The sequence below is a fragment of the Saccostrea echinata genome, unplaced genomic scaffold, assembly GCF_033153115.1.
Source record: "Saccostrea echinata isolate AGI-Se365-2 ecotype Australia unplaced genomic scaffold, CSIRO_AGI_Sech_v1 ptg000012l, whole genome shotgun sequence".
NCBI classification, from domain to species: domain Eukaryota; kingdom Metazoa; phylum Mollusca; class Bivalvia; order Ostreida; family Ostreidae; genus Saccostrea; species Saccostrea echinata.
In genome coordinates, this window is record NW_026889761.1 from 3,389,762 (window position 1) to 3,415,509 (window position 25,748).

Here is a 25,748-nt window from a genome sequence, read left to right on the forward strand (position 1 = left end):
GATTGTGGACTCACTAAGTACTTGTATTTCTGTGTAGGATTGTGGACTCACTAAGTACTTTTATATTTGTGTAGGATTGTGGACTCACTAAGTACTTGTATTTCTGTGTAGGATTGTGGACTCACTAAGTACTTTTATATTTGTGTAGGATTGTGGACTCACTAAGTACTTGTATTTCTATATAGGATTTTGGAATCATTAAGTACTTGTATATCTGTGTAGGATTGTGGACTCACTAAGTACTTGTATTTCTGTGTAGAATTGTGGACTCACTAAGTACAGTGGCTGCAACGTTATTGTTGACAACTTACACAAACGATCACATTACACGAACGATTCTGCAGGATTAACGCAGGATAAAATCTGTTACACAAACGATCCTTCACGCACATGATTCTACATGTTACACGATGTTGCACGATTCTTCATTTGAAAAATGAGACAAAAATAGAAATGGATATTTCTGGAACTAAATACATGTAAGGCTTATTAATTATTTTAGATTACAAATCGACTTAAGAAAACTGATTTTTTTTTGTTCTATCAGAAGATGTACATGTAGGTGGACCGTGAGTTTTAATTGAATTGGATTTCATAATATGCAGAAAGTGATAAGTTTGAAAAAAAAAAAATGGCATGAAAATGAATTAAATTATAAGTTATATCCATGTTTCCAGTTGTGAATCTCTAAAGTCAACAATTATTTTACAAATCATTTATTTGCAGAAATTATAAAAATAATTAAAAGTAAGCTCCAGAGATAAACACTGATAAACGAAACCCCGACAATCATGTTGTGTGCATGTACATTCGCCGACTAAATATTTATGTAATCATTGAGAATTGTTTATTTATTTATTTGTAAAAATATCTATTTTTGATATATTGATTTTAAAAATATCTTGACCATAATCAGCAGTAAACATAATTAACATCAGAGAAAAAAATCCGTAAACATCTAAGTACGGTTTATCACAAAAAATCAAGCAAATTGACAAGAACTCAATATTGTACGACTTACCTTATTGCTTATTTCCAAGCGATAATTAGTTTGTTCTGCTTTCAATTATGTAAATCGCGCTTCATTTATCTGGATTGAAAAAAAAAACAGACAAGCGAAATGCTTGTGTAACAAATAACATTCCGATAAAAACTTACAAAACGAAATTTCAACATTTCTTAACTCACGATCACGCACATTAAAACTGCAAACGATTGAGTCTGATACGCGCTTGCATGTTACACGAATGATCACACACATTACATGAACGATTCTACACGATTGGTCTAAGTACTTGTATTTCTGTATAGGATTGTGGACTCATTAAGTACTTGTAATTCTGTGTAGGATTGTGGACTCGCTAAGTACTTGTATATCTGTATAGGATTGTGGACTCACTTAGTACTTGTATATCTGTGTAGGATTGTGGACTCACTAAGTACTTGTATATCTGTGTAGGATTGTGGACTAACTAAGTACTTGTGTATCTGTGTAGGATTGTGGACTCACTAAGTACTTGTATATTTGTGTTGGATTGAGGACTCACTAAGTACTTGTATATCTGTGTAGGATTGTGGACTCACTAAGTACTTGTATATCTGTGTAGGATTGTGGACTCACTAAGTACTTGTATATTTGTGTTGGATTGTGCACTCACTAAGTACTTGTATATCTGTGTAGGATTGTGGACTCACTAAGTATTTGTATATCTGTGTAGGATTGTGGACTCTCTAAGTACTTGTATTTCTGTATGGGATTGTGGACTCACTAAGTACTTGTATATCTGTGTAGGATTGAGGACTCACTAAGTACTTGTATATCTGTGTAGGATTGTGGACTCACTAAGTATTTGTATATCTGTGTAGGATTGTGGACTCTCTAAGTAGTTGTATTTCTGTGTAGGATTGTGGACTCATTAAGTACTTGTAATTCTGTGTAGGACTGTGGACTCACTAAGTACTTGTATATCTGTGTAGGATTGTGGACTAACTAAGTACTTGTGTATCTGTGTAGGATTGTGGACTCACTAAGTACTTGTATATTTGTGTTGGATTGAGGACTCACTAAGTACTTGTATATCTGTGTAGGATTGTGGACTCACTAAGTACTTGTATATCTGTGTAGGATTGTGGACTCACTAAGTACTTGTATATTTGTGTTGGATTGTGCACTCACTAAGTACTTGTATATCTGTGTAGGATTGTGGACTCACTAAGTATTTGTATATCTGTGTAGGATTGTGGACTCTCTAAGTACTTGTATTTCTGTATGGGATTGTGGACTCACTAAGTACTTGTATATCTGTGTAGGATTGAGGACTCACTAAGTACTTGTATATCTGTGTAGGATTGTGGACTCACTAAGTATTTGTATATCTGTGTAGGATTGTGGACTCTCTAAGTACTTGTATTTCTGTGTAGGATTGTGGACTCATTAAGTACTTGTAATTCTGTGTAGGACTGTGGACTCACTAAGTAGTTGTATTTCTGTGTAGGATTGTGGACTCACTAAGTACTTGTAATTCTGTGTAGGATTGTGGACTCACTAAGTACTTGTATTTCTGTGTAGGATTGTGGACTCACTAAGTACTTGTATTTCTGTGTAGGATTGTTGACTCGCTAGAAGAGTGTTGTAATTGTAATGACCTGGCAGTCTGTGTTACCAGTGTTACCTGTGTGGAGGAGATGCTGGGAGCCCTTGAACTGACCTGTAAGGGAGAGGGTATCACCCCCAACCTCCAAAGAAGCATGGCCAAATTCTACAGAACCCTCTCAGAAACAAGTAAGATGAAGGGGAGGGTATCATATCATATATATGAGATAAAGGGTAGAGTATCATCTTTGATCTTAATTGACCAAGATTTACCAGATTCTCTGTGAAAAGGGTGAGATAAAAAAGTAAGATACATGTGAGTACACAATCTGTATAGAGTAATTTATATTTATTTTCTCTGGTTGAACAGTCTGTGATTGGTATTTTTGATGTCCATATATTTACATTTCCAATGTCTTTGTCCGAGATAAAATTACAAATTGTAAAAATACTTTATTTCTACATAAATCTACTGGTTCATCGATAGGCGCGGTTAAAAAAAATCACGTGTGGGGCGGGACAAATAGAGACAGAAGCGGGGCTATTAGCACGGGAATTTGCAGAATCAGGAGAATGTAAATATAAGGAATAACTGTCAGATTTTTTGGATTCATGACGATGATCAATGGATTGGCTTGCGTGATAATTTTATGCATAAACGCCTTCGACGTTTATGCAAATTATCACGCAAGCCACTTGATTGATCACATCATGAATCAAAAAAATTAGACAGTTATTCCTTAAATACATGTATATAGTAAGTCCTAGATGTTCAGAGCATGGGGAGGAATTCATTTAAATCATCAAAATATCCCATAGTACAAGGTTTTAAAATAAAAATTCTGTTTTATATTATTCTATAACACCCTTAATCCTGCAGACTCATCATAACATTTGTTTAGTATGTGTGACTGGTATGTGATGTATAGAGCTCAAAGAAATATTTTAAATTTTCTGTCTAAACCACTGGGATAGAATATTGTAAGGAATAGATCTCAAGGAGTAAGAAATGAACTATGTCCCCTGTGTATATTTTTCTACCTTAGGTGTGTCCTGTCACAGCAGTGTTTCCTCTTGTTGCCAGGAAACTGATGGAGAAACTGACATCCAAGAGATTGATGTATTCCAAAAGAACAACTTGGAGAAAAAAGAAAGTCAAGGGATCATCAAGGGAGATCACTCCAACACAGAATATAGAATCAGGGAGGAAATCAAGAAACAGTACAACAGATTAGGGAGGAATATGGAGGAACTGGAGAAACAGAACGCCCAGGAGTTTGTAAGGAAACTGGAGATGTTTGTACCGAGGCTGGAACAGATGTTAGAAGTGACAGAAGTTGATGAAGCACTGCAGCAGTTTGCTGCTGAGTTCTGTACAGGTGAGAATGTTAATGCTGTACAGGTGAGAGTTCTGTACAGGTGAGAATATTAATGCTGTACAGGTGAGAGTTCTGTACAGGTGAGAATGTTAATGCTGTACAGGTGAGAGTTCTGTACAGGTGAGAATATTAATGCTGTACAGGTGAGAGTTCTGTACAAGTGAGACTTCTATACAGGTACTGTACAGGTAAGAGTTTTGTACAGGTGAGAGTTCTGTACAGGTGAGAGTTCTATAGAGGTGAGAGTTCTATAGAGGTGAGAGTTCTGTACAGGTGAGAGTTCTGTACAGGTGAGAGTTCTGTACAGGTGAGAGTTGTGTAGAGGTGAGAGTTCTGTACAGGTGAGAGGTCTGTACAGTTGAGAGTTCTATATAGGTGAGAGTTCTATAGAGGTGAGAGTTCTGTACAGATGAGAGTTCTTTAGAGGTGAGAGTTCTCAGACTGTACAGGTGAGAGTTCTGTACAGGTGAGAGTTCTGTACAGATGAGAGTTCTTTAAAGGTGAGAGTTCTGTACAGGTGAGAGTTCTATAGAGGTGAGAGTTCTATAGAGGTGAGAGTTCTGTACAGATGAGAGTTCTATAGAGGTGAGAGTTCTGTACACTGACAGGTGAGAGTTCTATAGAGGTGAGAGTTCTATACAGGTGAGAGTTCTATAGAGGTGAGAGTTCTGTACAGGTGAGAGTTCTGTACAGATTTTTGTTGAGGTGAGAGTTCTGTACAGGTGAGAGTTCTGTACAGGTGAGAGGTGTACAGGTGTGAGTTCTATAGAGGTGGATTCTATAGAGGTGAGAATTCTGTACAGGTGAGAGTTCTGTACAGGTGAGAGTTCTATAGAGGTGGGAGTTCTGTACAGGTGAGAGTTCTGTACAGGTGAGAGATCTATCAAGGTGAGAGTTCTTTAGAGGTGAGAGTTCTGCACAGGTGAGAGGATTAATATATTATCTTTATGTTGTAACAAAATGAGATAATGATGATATGTTTGAATCTAATATAATAGTTTAATTAATTTAGGTTCAAATTTTAATGATCATTTACTGAGAAATTAGGAGCAGCATTACAATAATACATGTATAAGACTCAAATTTATATCAAGATTGTTATTTGATGTTTTATAGTAACTCAGAGTTGATACTGAAGTGGTTATTTTCCAGCATTATATGATACTCAGTCACAAAGTGAAAGTGAAAGTCACATGGCCATCCTGAATGCTGATGGAGTGTATGTAGCCAGTGTTAGTTCATTACATTTATGTTTACAACTGTCTACGTCAGGATACTACAACAGGACAGGCTGTTCAAGTATTACAGAGGTCAATATAACTATAAAAGGAGTAAACCATAAAAGAGAAATTATGTATTATACATTTTCAACTGTGAAATAATGTTAATTTAGTCCTTGAATAAAATGATTTTTCACAAGACAGAATTTCACTGTGAAAATACAAAAACTGTGGCAGAATTCAAGACTTTCCTGCCCTTTATGAAGAGTGTTACAAAGAATAAATTCCCTATAGATAGTGAGCTAAGTAAATAAATCATCCTGACACCGACTAAAACTGCCAAGGTTTCCACAAATTGTTGCTAAAATCCATGTTTACAATTTTCAGTCTCACAATCTCCTCGCTAAAATGTCTCACAACTGCTCAGCTGTGACATCACGAAATGACAGCAAAAGAAAAACCAAAAAATTGTAACAAACAGAAAATTCAATGTTTTTTTAGTTGGATGTGGAATTTATTTCACTTCTGGGACAGGACTTTTGCATCACACTTCTGAAAATATGAAAAAAAAAAAAATCCTGTAACACTTGTGCAATAAACTGCATACTCAACAACAATACATTTAATGCCATATATTGTAGAAGGATTTTGTGGACTCTGTGTTGGGGTGTGGACTGTTACTCTTCCTTTCTCCGGCCTGGCTAAGAGAAGTCTACCATCAGCTGACTAGGAGAAACCTTTTACAGAATGTATCAACGACTTCAACATCACCCCTCATCAACTTCCTCAAAGGTAAGTAGTGTCTTAATCAACATACAGTAAATCACCCTTCATCAACTCAATCAAGGGTTAGTGTCCTAAATCCACATTTAGTAAATTACCCCTGATTAGTGTAAGTGATACGGGAGGGTAAGTGTCCTACTGTATTGAATGATGTTTGTCTTAGATCAAATATCATGTTCATTTGGTTATTTGCTTGTTTTATTAATTCGCAAAGTGTGTAAATCATGTAACATGCAAATACAATGACCTTATCAGCTAGTGGTGTTCCAATCAGCGATTAAAATCGAAAATCAGTCAATTCAAGCGTTCGATTACAAAATTTTTATTCCAATTAATTGAATTATTTTTTTTTATTTTACAAGCGCAATAGGTTTTAAGCCAAATATACCAGCCATGACTTGTCTATTAACTTATTTGTGTATCATAATGGTGCAAATGAACAGACATTATAGTTATACCCGGGTAACAACGCTCATTCCCGGGATGGACATACTTTGGATTCTACAAAATGAAGGAAGAACCAACTGGACTAGATAAAATGTTCTATTGTTTAAATGATATTGTCCTACGGACTAGGACTAGGGCTTGTCCCAAGACAGTTAGATTATTCTAACTACAGCTGGTCCACCACAGAAAGTAGTTATTCACCCATTCTTACCATTTAATAAACTAAGTCGACAGACTTTGTAAATGTCCGATTATAATTGATAATTATTTAGTTACAGTAGCCCAATCATCTATTATGAAATTCTTACTGATTCCCATCACTATTATCAGCAAATGCAATCTATCATAAGGTCAAATGCTGACTGACATGTTTCATTTGAATTGTTAGGCGATTATTTACACATTGAAATTTCTAAGGATTTTTCTGTTTACCCAATAATGACAAGGAGCACATAGGTCGATGGGGATGCTCACTCCTCCATGGCACCTGATCCCACCTCTGATGTTTTTGGAGGTCCGTGTTTGCTCTGCTCCCAATTTGTATCGTGCAATGGAGTATTAGCTTGGGTGCTTTATCTCCTTATTTTATGAAGCAAGCATTACATCTATGCTTCTTTTAAGAACAACTGGTGCACCTGACTTCTAAATTCTTTCTGATACAAGGACAAATATTTGTTCTGTAGACATAGATGGTCTTGGGAATCATGAGAAGGGAGGCCAGTTCCTCAGCAGCTTTTCATCTGTACAAACAGAGGATGAAATAGATAACAAAGACAGCCTCATCAAATCAGGTCAGTACAGAATATACACCTAGTACAGTCAGATCAGGTTAGTACAGAGTACACACCTGGTACAGTCAAATCAGGTCAGTACAGCATACACATCAGGTACAGTCAAATCAGGTCAGTACAGAATACCCATCAGGTACAGTCAAATCAGGTCTGTACATAATATACATCAGGTACAGTCAAATCAGGTCTGTACATAATATGCACCAGGTACAGTCAAATCAGGTCGGTACAGAATATACACCAGGTACAGTCAAATCAGGTCAGTACAGAATATACACCAGGTATAGTCAAATCAGGTCAGTACATAATATACACCTAGTACAGTCAAATCAGGTCAGTACAGAGTACACACCTAGTACAGTCAAATCAGGTCAGTACAGAGTACACACCAGGTACAGTCAAATCAGGTCAGTACAGAATATACACCTAGTACAGTCAAATCAGGTCAGTACAGAGTACACACCATGTACAGTCAAAACAAGTCAGTACAGAGTACACATCAGGTACAGTCAAATCAGGTCAGTACAGAGTACACATCAGGTACAGTCAGATCAGGTCAATACAGAGTACACACCAGGTACAGTCAAATCAGGTCAGTACATAATATACACCTAGTACAGTCAGATCAGGTCAGTACAGAGTACACACCAGGTACAGTCAAATAAGATCAGTACAGAGTACACACCAGGTACAGTCAAATCAGGTCAGTACAGAATGCACACCTAGTACAGTCAAATCAGGTCAGTACAGAGTACACACCAGGTACAGTCAAATCAGGTCAATACAGAGTACACACCTAGTACAATCAAATCAGGTCAGTAGAATATATACCAGGTCAAATCAGGTTTGTACAGAATATACACCAGGTACAGTTAAATCAGGTCAGTACAAAATACATGCCAAGTACTTGATTTTCTTCAAGGTGTACAATATACAGTGTCTTTGTTGTACATATACTTTTAGTTTGTGTTTTGCAAAGATGTTGACCTTAATTTTGTTGTTATACATGAAAATGAAATTAAACTCTTATAAAGGTAGACCATTCATTACTATTATCCTCCAAGATTATGTGTAGGTACATGTAAATTAGGATGCGATATTTTGAATACCACATAGTATGCTACCTATATGTAACTTCTGCCTGAATACCACATAGTATGCTACCTATATATAACTTCTGCCTTTAGAAAGGTTATTGATTTTCCAGGTACAGTCAAACCTTGTTATCTTGAACTCAATGGGACCGAGATAAAACTTCGAGATATCCGAGGGTTCGAGATATCGAGGGTAAAATACTTAAGAAATACGTGGACTTCTCAATCACTTCGACATGTCCATGGTATTTGAGATATCCATGTTCGAGATACCAAAGTCTCATTTCTATGTTTTTGTTTAGGTAATTTAAGACAGATAAGCTCAATCGTGATTTTACTTTATCAGATTTGGGTAATTATACTGGTTTACTGTTGACAGGGAGAATGTTTGCACGCCATGTCTTGTCTAAGTGCTGGGACAGTATCCTAGATGTTCTGTCAGTACTACTTAACGGGAAATCATCTTGTGGGATCTCTAGCAGCCTGGGACTACTCCTGGGGACAGAGGGAGCCAAGGAAGAGAGCCTGAGGGCAAGGGAAGCCATCTGTACCAGTCTTAATGGACTACAGAGGGCAGCAAAGCTCTGCTGTGCACTGGGTAAGGACTAGTGTATTATGTGACATGTTATTTACACTAGGTAAGGACTAGTGTAGATATCTGACTTCTTATTTACACTAAGTAAAGACTAGTATAGTATCTGATATCTTATTTACACTAGAAAAGGACTAGTTTAGATCTGACATCTTACTTCCAATTTGTTATACCCTTATAAATATCTTTCTCTATATTTATTACAAATAAAAAGTCCAACAAAGTAAATCTTTTTTTCATCGGTCTAACTATTTCATTGTTGACTGGTCTCTCAGTCCAACATAAGAATTGTTAGACCGCAACGTCACTGCTACGTCACATACAATTAGTCATCATTCAATATTGGTGACATGGAAATAGCTGATTCGAAGTTTCAAGAGTTACCACGTATGCTATTTCAAAGATGGCTCAAGGGAAAAATAATGTTTTGTGATAAATAATTTCTGTGTTATAATAATTTAATGATTTTTTTTTTTCATTCTTTGTTGTTGTCCTTTTTATTCAAAAAGCCAAAATATTACTTATAAAAAAATTGTTTAATTATATGAGTAAATCTGTTTAAAGGTTTTAATTTTAGTGTTCTTAAGTGAAGGGTATAACAAAACAGTTATAAACTGGGATTTGGGCAACATATGATTTGTTGGACCTGAAGGTGAAAAATGTTGCCCTTGGCATGCGGCCTCGGGCAACATTTTCACCTTCAGGTCCAACAAGTCATATGTTGCCCTCATACCCAGTCAATAACTGTATAATGTGTGTCTTGCATAAAACTATTCCTACTTTTGTCTTCATCTTTAGATCACTACATCAATTTTAGTAAAACTTTACTATACTTGGATGAAGGACGTTCACGTTTATTAAAAAAAACGAAAACTAAGAATGTATGAAAGCTTCCTGTTTGAGTATAGAAATAATTGACTCTGGTGCTTGGGTGAGGCAACCAAAGGGGGTCAAAGTTCAATTGGGAGGATATATAGAAGAATTCTCCTTAATAAAAATACATGTAGCAGGACCATAGTCAATGAAAGTGGTATGCAAGCCCAACCAGATGGTCTTAGGATAGGGCCACAGTCAGGAGTTATCAGTAACAGAATTTGCTGTTAGAACACAAAGATATTTTTCTCAAAACTTTTTTAATGTGTATGTCATTACATAGAATTACTTAATATCAGCATTAATTTCTGTGATCTCTACCAGGTTTACAGGAGTATTGTGGGGCTGTGTTTTGTCAGTTGGCCAGTACGTCCTGTGTCACTCTGGACACACAGAGAAGTCCTGTCCTAGAACGGAAGTCTCTCAACAAACCTACATCACACAAACCAAAACTTGTCAAGCTTCATGCATCTCATGTCCTGAGTATGGATGTTGTCATGACGACAGGGCTAGAGATGGGAAGCCACTCTGCTGATTGCTGGAAACATTTGTTCAGGTACGAAGCAACATATTACCAAGGTAACCATAAAATGCACAACCATGACCAAGAAAACTTTTATTAGATCAAGTTGACTTTATATATATATATATATCTAAAGTCTACCTGTTTGTACATATTAATGCAGATTTTGTGCAAAGTCAAGTGGGATGGTTGTTTCTGTTATTTTAAGGTTGAATTTTTGTTGTAGATGCTGTGCTTTTATATCTGAGTTGGAGCACACTTACTTCAGTATGGGTAACAACCATTCCAATCTCCCCAAACTACAACAGGAGACAGCAGTAGATTCTGAGAATCAAGAAAACATGTAAGACTGTGTACAGCTGGGATTATTTACATTTATTATATACATGCCTTGTGAATCAGAAATATCTACGATTTTATAAACCTGTATTTTTGCAGTAATTACATAGATGAACCAGAGTTGTACAGCATGTCCACCACTGCAGCGGTGCCAGTAGCACCACGGATTAACATCACAGAGCTGATCAGACAGAGTGGGATTGAGTCTGGGTGGGAGAGGTCAATCACGGGGGGAGGTGTACTGAATGCTGCCCAGTCCTCAAAGGCTCTGTGTGGGCTCTCTCAGGAAGTGGACAGGTAATAAATCTGCCAAATCCTCAAAAGCTCATTGAGCGCTCTCTCAGGAAGTGGACAGGTAATAAAACTGCCCAGCCCTCAAAGGCTATGTGTGGGCTCTCTCAGGAAGTGGACAGGTAATAAATCTGCCAAATCCTCAAAAGCTCATTGAGCGCTCTCCAAGGAAGTGGATAAGTAATGAAACTGCCCAGCCCTCAAAGGCTTTGTGTGGTCTGTCTCAGAAAATTGATAGGTACCGGTAATGAAACTGCCAACTCCTTAAAAACTCTTTGTAAGCTCACTAGGAAGAAGATAAGTAAATTGTCTTGGCCAGTCCCCTTCATTGTGTGCTATCTGGAGAACTTGACTTTTAATTATATGACTTAACATGAATAGGTTAATTTTTTCCCCTAACAAATGCATATGTTGAAAAGTACATATACACTGTTACAGTAGAAATTTCATACCATTTAATGTTTTAATGAAATTTTTATATTTTAAATGTCAGACTGTTTGAGGAGGCAGCCAATCAGCTGAATCTACAGGCTCTGCTGGACTTCCTGTCTGAGCTGTGTGATTCCAGTCAGCACCAGCTGTTCAGCCTGACACAGCAGGTGCCCTGGGAGGGAGGGTCCAGGGAGTCACAGTTACCCCCAAATTCCCTCCATTTGTATCGTCTTCAAGAGGTGCTGATGAAGGTCGTACATAGTGACCGCCCCCTACTTCACCTCATGAGGACTTGGAGTGTTGTATCTCCACATCTGGTTGAGGTTTGCAAGATTTTTTTTCACATTCCTCCACTTTTTTTAATGAATTGTTTTGTTGATAACAAGAAAGTAAAATTAACAAATGTTCAATATTCTGGAGTATCTTGAAGATTCATTTTCTAATAATTTCTTAAAATAAAACTTTTCCTGAAAGATGACAGGTAGAATTAGGTCCTACTGAAGACTGAACTTAATACCATTTTTCTGTAGTCGGCCGGTCACAAGGACAGGATTGTGTCCAAAATGGCAGTGACTTGTGTCCATGACTTTATTTTGGCCATGCTGAGTGACCGCCCAGAATTGGCCTACTTCCACGTCAATGAGCTGCTTTGTAAGCCATTTGAGAACATGTTATGCCTTGAAGTCTGTGATGGGGATGTACAGGACCAGGTATGATTACTTTGATTTAGCATCTTTGTAAAGGAAAAGTTTGAATGGGTTATACATGTATATACAGTTGTCTTATACACAGGAAGTCCCTGAAAGAGATGTAATTTTGTTAATACCTGTAATTACCTGTTGTCAGTTGACACATTCTGAACAGTAAAAGATCAGACAATTTGCTTTTTGTAGATTGTGACATGATACGTTGTTCTATGTAGATTTATGCTCTATCTAGGTATACATATTTATATCATTTTGTTGTATCTATGTAGTATCTGTGCTCTATCTATGTAGACAGGGTGCAACATACTTGCCAACCTCCAGCATGTAATAGAGGGTCATGGCCCTCTTTGGAAAGTAAAAAAATTTGATCATAATGCGTAACGATATTCAGAATGTATTCACCATGGTTATATAATATTTCATATTGCATATATATACAATATTAAGCATTTGTGTATTCAGAATTATTTTTTTGAAAAGAAGTTTTGAAACTTAAAATGGCAAAAATTTGAATATTTCATGAATTTAATTTATTGATGTGATAATAGGGCATTGAAGGTTTCATTTCAAAGTATTGACCTGAAGTAATTGTAAATTTTTCTTTTTAAATACTGAAAGCCCTTTCAGTATCTGCATCTCTGTTTGGAAGAACAAGAGAAATTTGAGCTAATTTTAAAAGTATTCAAATAAGGGACCATTAAACATCCCTGTTCAAATCTTGATTTTGAAGATAATTTTTATCTCCAGATTTATACATAATAAACAATTAAGATAATTCACAAGTCGGGATAGTTTTGGTTTGCTCAGCAAAAATCGAGTGAAAAGCATGACCACCGTGTCATAAAAATTGGGTTATGGGTCGAAAAATCGGGTGTAACGTGACGAAATAGGTTGGCAACTATGGGGCTCAACATTAACTAAAATATCCACTTGTCCATCGGACTAGTTGCCAACAAATTTTACTTGGCAGTTTGCTTACTTGTCCAACTCTGACTCAAATATGAAAAAAGTGGGGGGAAAATTCACGAATGAAATAGTTATGAAAAATTTTGACTTACAAAGATTTGTTTAATTATTAAATGATATAAAATACAGTAACACAGTCTGTAACCTCTTCTTTAACAACATCAAGTGAGGTGTGAATTAAAGGCCTTACTTCAGTTTTGCATTTTGTTATAGAGTGAATTAAGCTGGGATTTTGCTTTCATTTTTATAATATTTTGTAATGGTAAAAAAAAGAACTTGTCCAATCGGACAAGAGTGTCTTTAGATTGACTTGTCAGATCACAAAATGAACTGGACATTCAGGGACAATCGGACAAACATTAATGTTGAGCCTTGGTAGATCATGTGCTCTATCTGTATCATTTTTTTCTATCTTTGTAGATTGTATGCTCTATCTGTGAGTTAGTGGAGGCCTGTACAGCTGACATTAAGTCTGGTTGGCGACCATTGTTTGGAGCTTTACGAGCTGTGAAGATCGAGTACACAACTAACGAGGAAGTTAACGATGCTAGGCAGAGACATGTGGCTGCGGTGCTGGACGTATTCGAGGTCTACCTTAGTACAGATAATGTCCTGGTGTTTGCCAACGCGACAGTAGATTGTATTCTGTGTCTTCTCAAGTACATCAGGGGACCAGGTTTGTAATAAAGAATAACATATTTTCTTGGATAAACATTTATTACAGACACAGATTGTGAATTCTGGAATTGAATTGAATTTAAATATTTATTCATCCAGTACTAGAAAATTTTTTAAAATAAATGATTAATTTTTTATTATGAATTATAGCAGATAAAATGGAGTAATTTCAGACATCCCTGGCAATTCATTGTATCTGTGTTGAACTATATAACTATAATGTAAATGAGAAAAAAATTATACAGTACTGCAGATTTCTTTTAGAATTATCAATTTTGTATTTTTTCTGTGACATCAGGTGAGTTTGACAACTCGAGTGGGGAGGACTCAGACTCAGGAAGTGACTTTGTAATGGGAGAATCAGGGGGAGAGAACTTGTGTATTCCAGCCCTAGGCTATTTAAAGAGATGTTCCCAGATCTTACAAACAATGTGGAAAATGCCAGCATGTCCTGTGTTCAACTGTGCAAAAAGGTGAGAAAGGGCAAATGTTGTCATTATTTGGTCACCTGAGTCCCTTAACAATCTGTTTTATGTTGATTTCATGATTCAATTTTTGAACAGTCTCGGTTTCTTCTCTGAAATGACTGAGCCAATGTCACTCGATGTTTAGAGGAAAAATAAAATGTTGAATTTCATGTCCCCAGACAGTGAAAATCTTATGTAATGTGATATTTGTGTTTCAATGGTGGAATTACATGTAAGCTGATCTTGTATTTAAGATGCTTTATTATTCCTAGTCTATAAAAATAATCTTCTTTACTCCTGTGAACATGTTATGCCTTTTTACTCCTGTGCAACTAATAGACAAGCTTCTTGAAGTGTGATAGTTAAGACAGATTCATAAAATACATGTCAAATGAGTCCAGAGTTGTAGTCCGAGGTGAAGTTTGTGATTCTTAGGTGACCATGACTTCTCGAGTATGAGTGAAAAATTCTATTAGGAATGTTCAACTCCATGAAAATTTATGAAAAAAACGTTACTACAGACATACATGTACATGTATATGTAAGACAAACTGCATCAAAATTTTACAAATGTTTGATTTGAAATTGGCATATAGTTGGAAAATTCAGGTACATACATGTATTAACTGCACAGTTTTGATTTTTTTTATGCTTTGGTGGTTTTGGCAGTATTTGTACTGTTTCCAAACATTCAGCCCTAAATAATTAAGAATGATTGACTTTGAGCTTGCCTTTAAACATTTACAGGATCCAGACCACTCCTACTCACATGTTTGTTGACTCCAGTCTACCTCATATGAACATGGGAGATTTTATCCAGCACTATGATGAAGTCAGTCAACAGCGCTGTCAGAGTTGTGTAGCCGAATTGTCACAATCAACAGTCGGTCAAAGGGAAGACCCAGCCCTGAAACCTGAGCCACCAGACAATATCCCTCACCTGGATGAGGGCGGAACAGACAGTCTGAATTCTGTGGATTCAGGTGTGATTACTTTGCAGAGTGACATTAAGTCAAATAACAAGACGGACAATGAGGAGGAGGATACACAGCAATGTCCCCCCAATGAGGGGGGTCACCCTGGTGATTCTGCTGGTCACTGTGAGAGATGTGCCGCTCTGAGACTCTTACAGAGACAGCCAGGGGGCGCTTCAGACAATCCCGCGAGTTCTTTTGGTTCATTGGATGCTATAGACAACAGTACGGGGATCCTACATGTCTTGTTCCTGTTGTTAGAAGGACTGGCAAGTGCTGTCTCATCTTGTCCTAAATCGTATCAACCCGAGACGCTCGAGATGTTGTTTGAGCTGCTCAAGGCCACAGCAGATGTTCCTGGTAAGATTTCTAGTCAATTTAAGTTTCCTCTGCCTATAGTTTAACAATATCTGCAACTACATTAAATATTAATATTGAGACATAATGTCTCAATTGGCAATCCAGTTTTATTGCTATATTGTAGGTGCTGAGTTTGCCCTATTTTGGCAGTCCAGTTTTGTTGCTATATTATAGGTGCTGAGTTTGCCCTATTTTGGCAGTCCAGTTTTGTTGCTATATTATAGGTGCTGAGTTTGCCCTATTTTGGCAGTCCAGTTTTGTTGCTATATTGTAGGTGCTGAGTTTGCCCTATTTTGGCAGTCCAGTTTTGTTGCTATATTGTAGGTGCTGAGTTTGCCCTATTTTGGCAGTCCAGTTTTGTTTCTATATTGTAGGTGCTGAGTTTGCCCTATTTTGTGTAAACAGTCTCCTTCTACCGATGATTCAGTCTTGGTTACGAGAGGGAAGCCGTAAGCTTGGATATTGGGACTGGGGGGCTAACAACTTTAAGCAATGCTGTGGCCTGTGTACAGACTTGGTAGTGGAACTGGTGCACAAGTTCTCAGGTAAAATCTATTTAGAACCAGGAATAAGTGGGATGAGGACAAAAATTTACATTCAGAATTATTTTGAGAAGAAAATATCCCTCAGATGGAAACTGTTACTTATTGTTTACCAAAGAGTGTTGTAGGGTTTATATGTACAGGTACTTGTGTATATATAAATAAACACGTGTTCTGTCATCTGCAAAGTTGAGGCCTAGGTATCTCTCTTTGTTTGTGTAAAAGTCAGATTTCTATAATATTTAAGACACAATCAAACACTGACACAGGTACATCCACAAGGGTTTCCCAATCTGTGGAGCTGATGCTGAAACAATTGTACAACATCCTGGTGGAGTGTATCTCCCAGCCTGCTGAGGTTATCTCAAGACTGGGCTGCTCCTGTATAAGGTATGTACCTTCTTAGCCTGCTCCTCTATAAGGTATCTACTTCTCAAGCCTGCTCCTCTATGAGGTATCTACTTCTCTAGACCGCTCCTCTATAATGTACCTACTTTTCCAGCCTAACCTCTATAAGATATCTACTTCTCCAGCCTGCTCCTCTATAAGGTATCTACTTCTCAAGCCTGCTCCTCTATGAGGTATCTACTTCTCTAGACCGCTCCTCTATAATGTACCTACTTTTCCAGCCTAACCTCTATAAGATATCTACTTCTCCAGCCTGCTCCTGTATAAGGTCTCTACTTCTCCAGCCTGCTCCTCTCTAAGATATCTACTTCTCCAGCCTGCTCCTCTGTAAGGTATCTACTTCTCAGCCTGCTCCTCTATAAGGTATCTACTTCTCTAGCCTGCTCCTTTATAAGGTCTCTACTTCTCCAGTCTGCTCCTCTATATGGTATCTACTCCAGCCTGCTCCTCTATAAGGTACCTACTTCTCCAGCCTGCTCCTCTATAAGGTATCTACTTCTCCAGCCTGCTCCCCTATAAGGTATCTACTTCTCCAGCCTGCTCCTCTGTAAGGTATCTACTTCTCCAGCCTGCTCCTCTATAAGGTATCTACTTCTCCAGCCTGCTCCTCTATAAGGTCTCTACTTCTCCAGTCTGCTCCTCTAAATGGTATCTACTCCAGCCTGCTCCTCTGTAAGGTATCTACTTCTCCGGCCTGCTCCTCTATAAGGTATCTACTTCTCCAGCCTGCTCCTCTGTAAGGTATCTACTTCTTCAGCCAGCTCCTCTATGAGGTCTCTACTTCTCCAGCCTACTCCTCTATAAGGTATCTACTTCTTCAGCCAGCTCCTCTATGAGGCTCTACTTCTCCAGCCTGCTCCTCTATAAGGTATCTACTTCTCTAGCCTGCTCCTCTATAAGATATCCACTTCTCCAGCCTGCTCCTCTATAAGGTATCTACTTCTCCAGCCTGCTCCTCTATAAGGCATCTACTCTCCAGCCTGCTCCTCTGTAAGGTATCTACTTCTCCAGTCTGCTCCTCTATAAGGTATCTACTCCAGCCTTCTCCCCTATAAGGTACAGACCCTAAAACGTGCTACTACACCACCTGCACGGTTCGGTTCATTTCTTTTTGTGTACGGTACGCTTCTTGCACGGTACGGTTCGTTTTGTGTACGGTACGGTTCGCTTTATGCACGGTACGGTACGCTTCTTGCACGGAACGGTTTGTTTTGTGAACGGTACGCTTTGGTGAACGGTATGTAAATTAAGTGGGCGGAGCTTGTACCCTTTGGTTTATGATTGGCTAGTTAATAAAGTCGTTTATTTCTTTATTATAATCTCTTAATTTTTTTACAGCTGTATTTTCGTTATTACATATAACTAGTCGTCTTATTAACTTATCTTATTTTAATTTACTTTCTGTATGAACTACTTTCAATATTCAAAATAATTTTAGTTGTCTATTATTTTGTTTTGTACACCATCGCCTTATGGTTCAATAACGTGGAAATAAATCAAACATATCAACAAACACTGTATAACAAGGATGAAAAAAAATATATTTTGGTTGCGTCGCCATAAATGACATTCTGTATTTTTTTTTAAAAAAGAATCAGCGTGCATATGTTTTTTTTTTCTTTTAATTTTCCTAATTGAATACAACTATTATTTTAAATATTCACTTATCATACTTTTAAACAAATGAGTTTGATGTTATAAATCCCTCATGCTTCCATTTCGTCTACCATTCTTTTTACGTTCTGGTCACTGTTGCTTCTTTAAAAAAAAATAAACAAACAAACAAACAAAAACAAAACAAAAACGAAAACATTTTTTCTCTTGACCAAATGATCAAACAAACAATAAAAAAATAAGTTATTATTTTCATTTTTATTTACGAGGAATTATTTTTTTTTTTTACATAGATACCTTCGGTTTTTTGCTCACTAGGGAAAATACATTGAAAAGTAGAAGTGCACACAATTAGTGCAAAATATTACTTTATCTTTTGTGCGCGTAATTGGCTGCAAAGACAGATTTCCGAACTAAATAATATGTCAAAATGTTATAAATAAATACTCTGTTTTCAATTACCTAGAAAATAAATAATATGCAGTCCTCAAAAACTTTGAAAATGAATAATTTGCCCATGCCGGGTGCTACCCCCCCTCCTTTTGTTTCCTTGTCAAACTCAAATTTTTTTTTTATTGAAGTTCTAGAGGAAAGGCTGACTGCACATGAAATTCTGTTTATCTGCAGATTAAAATGGTTCATATTTGTAGATTTACTGTTCAAGACAGCAACTGTTGATATACGTGTGAATGTAGGCATATCTTGACTAACGGGATTAGATACGGTTCAATATACACAGCTTAAATTTTTACCTGTGCACGTGTGATGACAATGCATGATCGAAATTTTCAAATGTTTTAGAGTAAATAACGAAAGTTTAGAAAGACGTCAGTCTAGATAACGAGATCATGGCAAGAAATGTACAGTGTTTCTTTAAAAAAAAAAAAAATTGGATGAACACGCATGCACGGACTACGCATTAAAAAAAAGGATTAAACTGGGCTTTGTGTATAAATTCTATGGCATGAAATGCACAGTGTTTCTTTAAAAAAAAACTTGGATGAACACGCATGCATGGACTACGCATTAAAATAAAAAAAAATTAAACTGGGCTTTGTGTGTAAATTCTAGGTAAAATATTTTTACCTGCAGGTTTCAGTGAATAAAGCAAATGAAATGGGAAAATGCTTTGAATAAAAATTAATTCTGACATATATCCAGATTTGTTTTTTTTTTAATTACGTGTATTAAACTGAAAATTCCATGCGAAAATGTGGCGATCGAACTTTTTGATAGAATGTTATATTGGCGATAACATCTTGGGTAGATCGAGGAGTGTAAACGAACAAATATGATTTTCTATATACATCGCTTTTATTTTTTTTTTTTCCTAGTGATTTTGACATGTCCGCTTTCAAATTGACAATTTAGTTCGTAATTTTTTTGAAATTATTTTTGTTGCTAAATCTGTAATCATTTCTCCCTAAAACTATTACTTACATGAATAGAAAATGATTTTAATGGCTTGATTTCGGAAAATAGCACAGGATCCTAATACATTTTGCAATGTGTCTTGGTTTCCGAGAACATTCATAGAGACAAGAATAGGGTAGATAAAAGCTACAGAAATAAACGATAAAGTATTTAATTCACTTTTATTTATTATAAATTGTACACGAAAATATTACGATGCTGCATTTAATATGAAAAAAATGTTAGTCAAGCACAACCCGATCATGCATAGCGAATAAGGAATCCCCTCATACTCTGTCGAGTTGTTTTGAAGTCGTAACTAGTTTTGAGTAGTTTCCTTATATTAACAGATGTAAGTCCAGATGCATGGTACTTAACAATAATATTTTGAATCTCTAGGTTTATTTTCGGTCCTTCTATAACGGGCGCTGCATTGAAAGAAATAAAAGAAAATTATTTACTGTATTTGGTCATTCGGAATGCTTTCAGGGCGTGGCTTGCATAATTATTTCAAAAATTATTCATGAACGGTACGGTTCGCTTTGTGCATGGTTCGGTACGCTTCTTGTACGGATGGTTCGTTTTGTGTACAGTACAGTTCGCTTTGTGCACGGTACAGTACGCTTCTTGCACGGTACGGTTCGTTTTGTGTACGATACGGTTCGCTTTGTGCATGGTACGGTACGCTTCTTGCACGGCCTGCTCCTCTATAAGGTATCTACTTCTCTAGCCTGCTCCTCTATAAGATATCCACTTCTCCAGCCTGCTCCTCTATAAGGTATCTACTTCTCCAGCCTGCTCCTCTATAAGGCATCTACTCTCCAGCCTGCTCCTCTGTAAGGTATCTACTTCTCCAGTCTGCTCCTCTATAAGGTATCTACTCCAGCCTTCTCCCCTATAAGGTATCTACTTCTTAGCCTGCTTCTCTATAAGGTATTTACTTCTCCAGCCAGCTCATCTGTAAGGTATCTACTTCTCCAGTCTGCTTCTCTATAAGGTATCTACTTCTCCAGCCTGCTCCTCTATAAGGTACCTACTTCTCCAGCATGCTCCTCTATAAGGTATCTACTTCTCCAGTCTGCTCCTCTATAAGGTACCTACTTCTCTAGCCTGCTTCTCTATAAGGTATTTACTTCTCCAGCCAGCTCCTCTGTAATGTATCTACTTCTCCAGTCTGCTCCTCTATACGGTATCTACTTCTCCAGCCTGCTCCTCTATAAGGTATCTACTTCTCTAGCTCTATAAGATATCCACTTCTCCAGCCTGCTCCTCTATAAGATATCTACTTCTCCAGCCTGCTCCTCTATAAGATATCTACATCTCCAGCCTGCTCCCCTATAAGGTACATGTATCTACTTCTCCAGCCTGTTCCTCTGTAAGGTAACTACTTCTCCAGCCTGCTCCTCTATAAGATATCTACATCTCCAGCCTGCTCCCCTATAAGGTACATGTATCTACTTCTCCAGCCTGTTCCTCTGTAAGGTATCTACTTCTCCAGCCTGCTCCTCTATAAGGTATCTACCTCTTCAGCCTGCTCCTCTGTAAGGTATCTACTTCTCCAGTCTGCTCCTCTTTAAGGTACCTACTTCTCCAGTCTGCTCCTCTTTAAGGTACCTACTTCTCCAGTCTGCTCCTCTATAAGGTCTCTACTTCTCCAATCTGCTCCTCTTTAAGGTACCTACTTCTCCAGTCTGCTCCCCTATAAGGTATCTACTTCTCCAGCCTGCTCCTCTATAAGGTATCCACTTCTCCAGTCTGCTCCTCTGTAAGGTATATACTTCTCTAGCCTGCTCCTCTATAAGGTATCTACTTCTCCAGCTTGCTCCTCTATAAGGTATCTACTTCTCCAGTCTGCTCCTCTATAAGGTATCTACTTCTCCAGTCTGCTCCCGTATAAGGTATCTACTTCTCCAGCCTGCTCCTCTATAAGGTATCTACTTCTCCAGTCTGCTCCTCTGTAAGGTATCTACTTCTCTAGCCTGCTCCTCTATAAGGTATCTACTTCTCCAGCCTGCTCCTCTATAAGGTATCTACTTCTCCAGTCTGCTCCCGTATAAGGTATCTACTTCTCCAGCCTGCTCCTCTATAAGGTATCTACTTCTCCAGTCTGCTCCTCTGTAAGGTATCTACTTCTCTAGCCTGCTCCTCTGTAAGGTATCTACTTCTCAGCCTGCTCCTCTATAAGGTATCTATTCTCCAGCCTGCTCCTCTATAAGGTATCTACTTCTCCAGTCTGCTCCTCTATATGGTATCTACTCCAGCCTGCTCCTCTATAAGGTACCTACTTCTCTGGCCTGTTCCTCTATAAGGTATCTACTTCTCCAGTCTGCTCCTCTGTAAGGTATCTACTTCTCCAGCCAGATCCTCTATAAGGTATCTACTTCTCAGCCTGCTCCTCTATAAGGTATCTACTTCTCCGGCCAGCTCCTCTATAAGGTATCTACTTCTCCAGCCAGATCCTCTATGAGGTCTCTACTTCTCCAGCCTGCTCCTTTATAAGATATCCACTTCTCCGGCCAGCTCCTCTATAAGGTCTCTACTTCTCCAGTCTGCTCCTCTGTAAGGTATCTACTTCTCCAGCCTGCTCCTCTGTAAGGTATCTACTCCTCCAGTCTGCTCCTCTATAAGGTATCTACATCTCCAGCCTGCTCCTCTATAAGGTACCTACTTCTCCAGCCTGCTCCTATACAAGGTAGTTTCCTAGCCTGCTCTTTTATTAGGTAATTACTTCTCAGCTGTTTTTGTAGTAATTACTTTACTATCCTGCTCCTTTATAAGGTTATTACTCCCTAAGCTGTGCCTGTATAGGATGATTACTTTCCCGGTTTGTTCCTATGAAAGGCAATTTCTTTCTTAACATGCTCCTACATAAGGTATTTCCCTTCCTGCTCCCTTCCAAGATAATTACTTTCCCAACCTGCTCCTATGTAAGGTAATTACTTTACTAGTCTGCTTCTGTATAAGGTTTACTTTCCCAGTTTGCTCCTATATAAGCTTAATAACTGACCCAGGCTATTCCTGTATAAAGTCAATACTCTTCCAGACTGTTACTGTAATGCAATAACTCTGAAAAGTTTTGAAGACCTCATATTTATGATACAGATGTAAAGTGGCTTGGAAAAATCATCCTTACATTTAAAATTGATATTGTCATTTAATGACATTTAAGGCCATATTTTTTTATCATTATGTTAAAGCTGACATGAATTCTTAAAAACGCAACATTTGCATCAATGTACGACTTGTTTCAAACCAACTATTCCGCCATATTTCTTTCAGATACCTTGTCTTGTTGTAACGATATATACCCCGATGCCCTCGTTACACTTGAGTGAATTTTTGGTTCGGCTATCGACGCGTGCACATCTCGGATCTCCGATAGTAAAGTATTTGGGAACACATGAATTGATAAAAAAATTTAAAACCAGAACAGATAAAAACAGTCATAACGATAATTATGAATAATCATCGTTTTGAATAACATAAATGCAAGTTTGGAAGAAAAAAACATAGTTGCGCGTGTTTTTTAAAAGCATACCAATATATGCATAATAAACTTGAAATAATACACAGTAAAACTCGTACAAACAATTTGCAATAATCTATCGTAAGAATGGAACAAACCACCACTCCACCAGTGTTTTTCCTGTGCATGTCCATATGCATTCAAATACAATTGATGCATATCGAGAGAACATGTCGAACACCGTAAACTTATTCATACCTGGAAATAGACCACTGTGCCCGTTCGAAGATGTGCACATGCCGAATAATTTACACCTTGTATTCCATTTATTGAAATATGCATCAAAAAGTAATAAACTCCGTAAATACTCAACAGTAAACACGTTGTCACTTCATCGTACAGCCTTGCACTCGAATACGCTTAGTCCGTGCTGATCAGATTTTGGTCAGGGAAAATATCAAAAGTAAAAAAGGGAATTAGTATTTGCGCGACTGGGTAAAAAATAAGACATCACTTAAAAAAAAGTCTGATTGCTGATTATAAAAAACTAAACTGAGTAATTTGGTGTAAAAAAAATGATTTAGAACACGACATGAGAGCATTTAACCAGAACACAATTAACAAATATACACATACGTGGAGCCGGGGGGGGGGGGGGAGGGATACTCCCTTTTCTCAGTGAGAGTGTCTTTCAGGCTCGTAGCATCTAAGAAATAATTGACATTTTACCTGAAAAATCTTTGACAAGCAAAAAAAAAAAAAAAAAAAAAAAAAATTAATAATAAAAATTATAATAATAAAAAATAAATTTAAAAAAAATAAAATATAAAAAAATTCTCCGAAATCCCATTTAATGGGGGGTTGGGGTTGGGGGGGGGGGGGGGGAAGGCAACTTTTTTGAGGATTTGATTATAGTGCAACAAAAAGTGGAGGAGATCAGCATTTGAGTGTGTATTTCATACTAAACAGTAAAACATTATGCTCGGAAAAAGGGGGCATCCCCCACCCACGCGTTCGACACGGATTTTTTATTTTAAGAATGGCTGCTGCCCCCCCCCCCCCCCCAACTCTTATCCAACATTATTGTACATCGTACTCAAATATTTTTCTGCCAAAAATGATAGGATGAATGGAATCTGTCCCTCCCTTGACTACGGATTTTTTAAATGCCTGTTTCCCTTCGTCACTTCCCCCAATTTTTAAATGCATAAAGTTTTTCTTTTGCTTGTCAATCATTTTACTGCCCCCGCTCCCCCTCGCATACACACACTTTGAGAAACGGTGCTACGTGCCTGTTTGAAAGTCTTTCCAGATTGGAGAGTTTCCGCAGGTAGTCTAAAATTTGGTACCTATTCAATTTCTTGTATTTTGAGAAAATCTTAAAAAATAGTTTAAGGATTACTGAAAACCTAAACTGCAAGATTATAAATATTTTTTGCATTTTCAATACAAGTATACTCCCTCTCTCTCTCTCTCTCTCTCATGTGTAAGTATCCGTACATGTAAGAGCAATAATGCATATACAATCTGATGTAGTAAAAATCATGGGAAATGATATAGTCTTTATAAGGGCAGATCGAGGAATTTTTCTGGGGCAGGGTGGATCAAACCTGCTGAAAAAATTGTCTCCTTTTTTTGACAAGCCAAAAAGAAAAGGAAAAGAAAAGAAAAAAAATCTACACACCAAACGAAAAGGGAACAAACAATTGTGAAAACTATATTTCACGGGAATGGAAACATGTGGACTCTTCTCATGTACTTTGCAGAAGAAACAAATTCAGTTTTTTTGTTTCTTTACACCTTCGAAGAGCACAGAAGGTTCCTACCAGAAATTTTTTAAACAAGAGAAAAAAAAACCAATATCAAAATGTTTTGTGGGGTGTGGATACTGTCAGGGGCACATTGTTTTCCTTTCCTATAAACTTTGACTATTAGTATATAATATTTGTAGAAATAATACACATGCACGCAACCATATTTTAATCATTCAGTCACATCACAAAATTTCTTTAAATATCTAAAACGTGTAAATATGCGTAGTTGTTAAGAAAAACTTATGTAATGTAATAATTAGTACTTTTGCATCGCCTCGTGATATCTTTGGCAATGCGCGCGAAGATTGTTGAATCACACCACTTCACATTTGGGTACACGGTAGAACTATTTCAATTATCAATATTACTTTCACATATACTAATAGTGTAATACTTACTCAACTTCAATATATACAAAAACATGTACTGTAGATTATTTATATACACATAATTATGTTTGTGCTTGTTGGTAATTGTACAATATTTACACATTACTATTTTTTTTCCATTTTACATCGAAAATATTTCTTTTTTAACTGTGTAATTAACTTATCGGTAAAACAAACATCTAATTAATTTACATTTATTGTTATTACAGAGAAATAATCAAATTACCACTTCGCCTTAGAACTTTTTCACATTTTTAATTCCTATATTTCACAGTTAAGGTGAAATGGGAACGCTCCATTGTATCAATCGTGCTTGTAATTTGTGACGCCTAAAATTGTCCTGATTTGAAAATATCTACAGAAACAAATTGTCGAGTATATGTAAATTTAAGATATATCAGTTTTATATCTAAAATAGTTGAGGCCAGTTAATTGCAAGTATTTAAATATATTTGATCAAGGAAAATCCGACCTTTTCCCGACGTTTGTTTAAAATACATTGAAAAATGTATTCTACATACCTCCCCCCACCCCCCTTTTCATTTTCTTTAAAAGATGTAAGATCCGTAACAAGAATTTATGTTTATGTAATC

The 25,748-nt window shown here is 37.2% G+C and overlaps 1 protein-coding gene across 1 annotated transcript in view; it reads left to right on the top strand.

Moving 5' to 3' along the window:
- The window catches only part of LOC133185198 (brefeldin A-inhibited guanine nucleotide-exchange protein 3-like), a 38,706-nt gene that overhangs the window by 4,554 nt on the left and 8,404 nt on the right, over positions 1-25,748 (top strand). The window contains exons 11-26 of the mRNA XM_061320290.1: positions 2,607-2,782; positions 3,640-3,972; positions 5,125-5,282; positions 5,834-5,984; positions 7,106-7,213; positions 8,687-8,905; positions 10,097-10,328; positions 10,522-10,638; positions 10,734-10,931; positions 11,419-11,680; positions 11,888-12,067; positions 13,451-13,706; positions 14,007-14,181; positions 14,923-15,509; positions 15,884-16,054; positions 16,321-16,441. Of these exons, the coding sequence (XP_061176274.1) occupies positions 2,607-2,782; positions 3,640-3,972; positions 5,125-5,282; positions 5,834-5,984; positions 7,106-7,213; positions 8,687-8,905; positions 10,097-10,328; positions 10,522-10,638; positions 10,734-10,931; positions 11,419-11,680; positions 11,888-12,067; positions 13,451-13,706; positions 14,007-14,181; positions 14,923-15,509; positions 15,884-16,054; positions 16,321-16,441 (3,444 nt within the window). The remainder of the gene's footprint in view (positions 1-2,606; positions 2,783-3,639; positions 3,973-5,124; positions 5,283-5,833; positions 5,985-7,105; positions 7,214-8,686; positions 8,906-10,096; positions 10,329-10,521; positions 10,639-10,733; positions 10,932-11,418; positions 11,681-11,887; positions 12,068-13,450; positions 13,707-14,006; positions 14,182-14,922; positions 15,510-15,883; positions 16,055-16,320; positions 16,442-25,748) is intronic.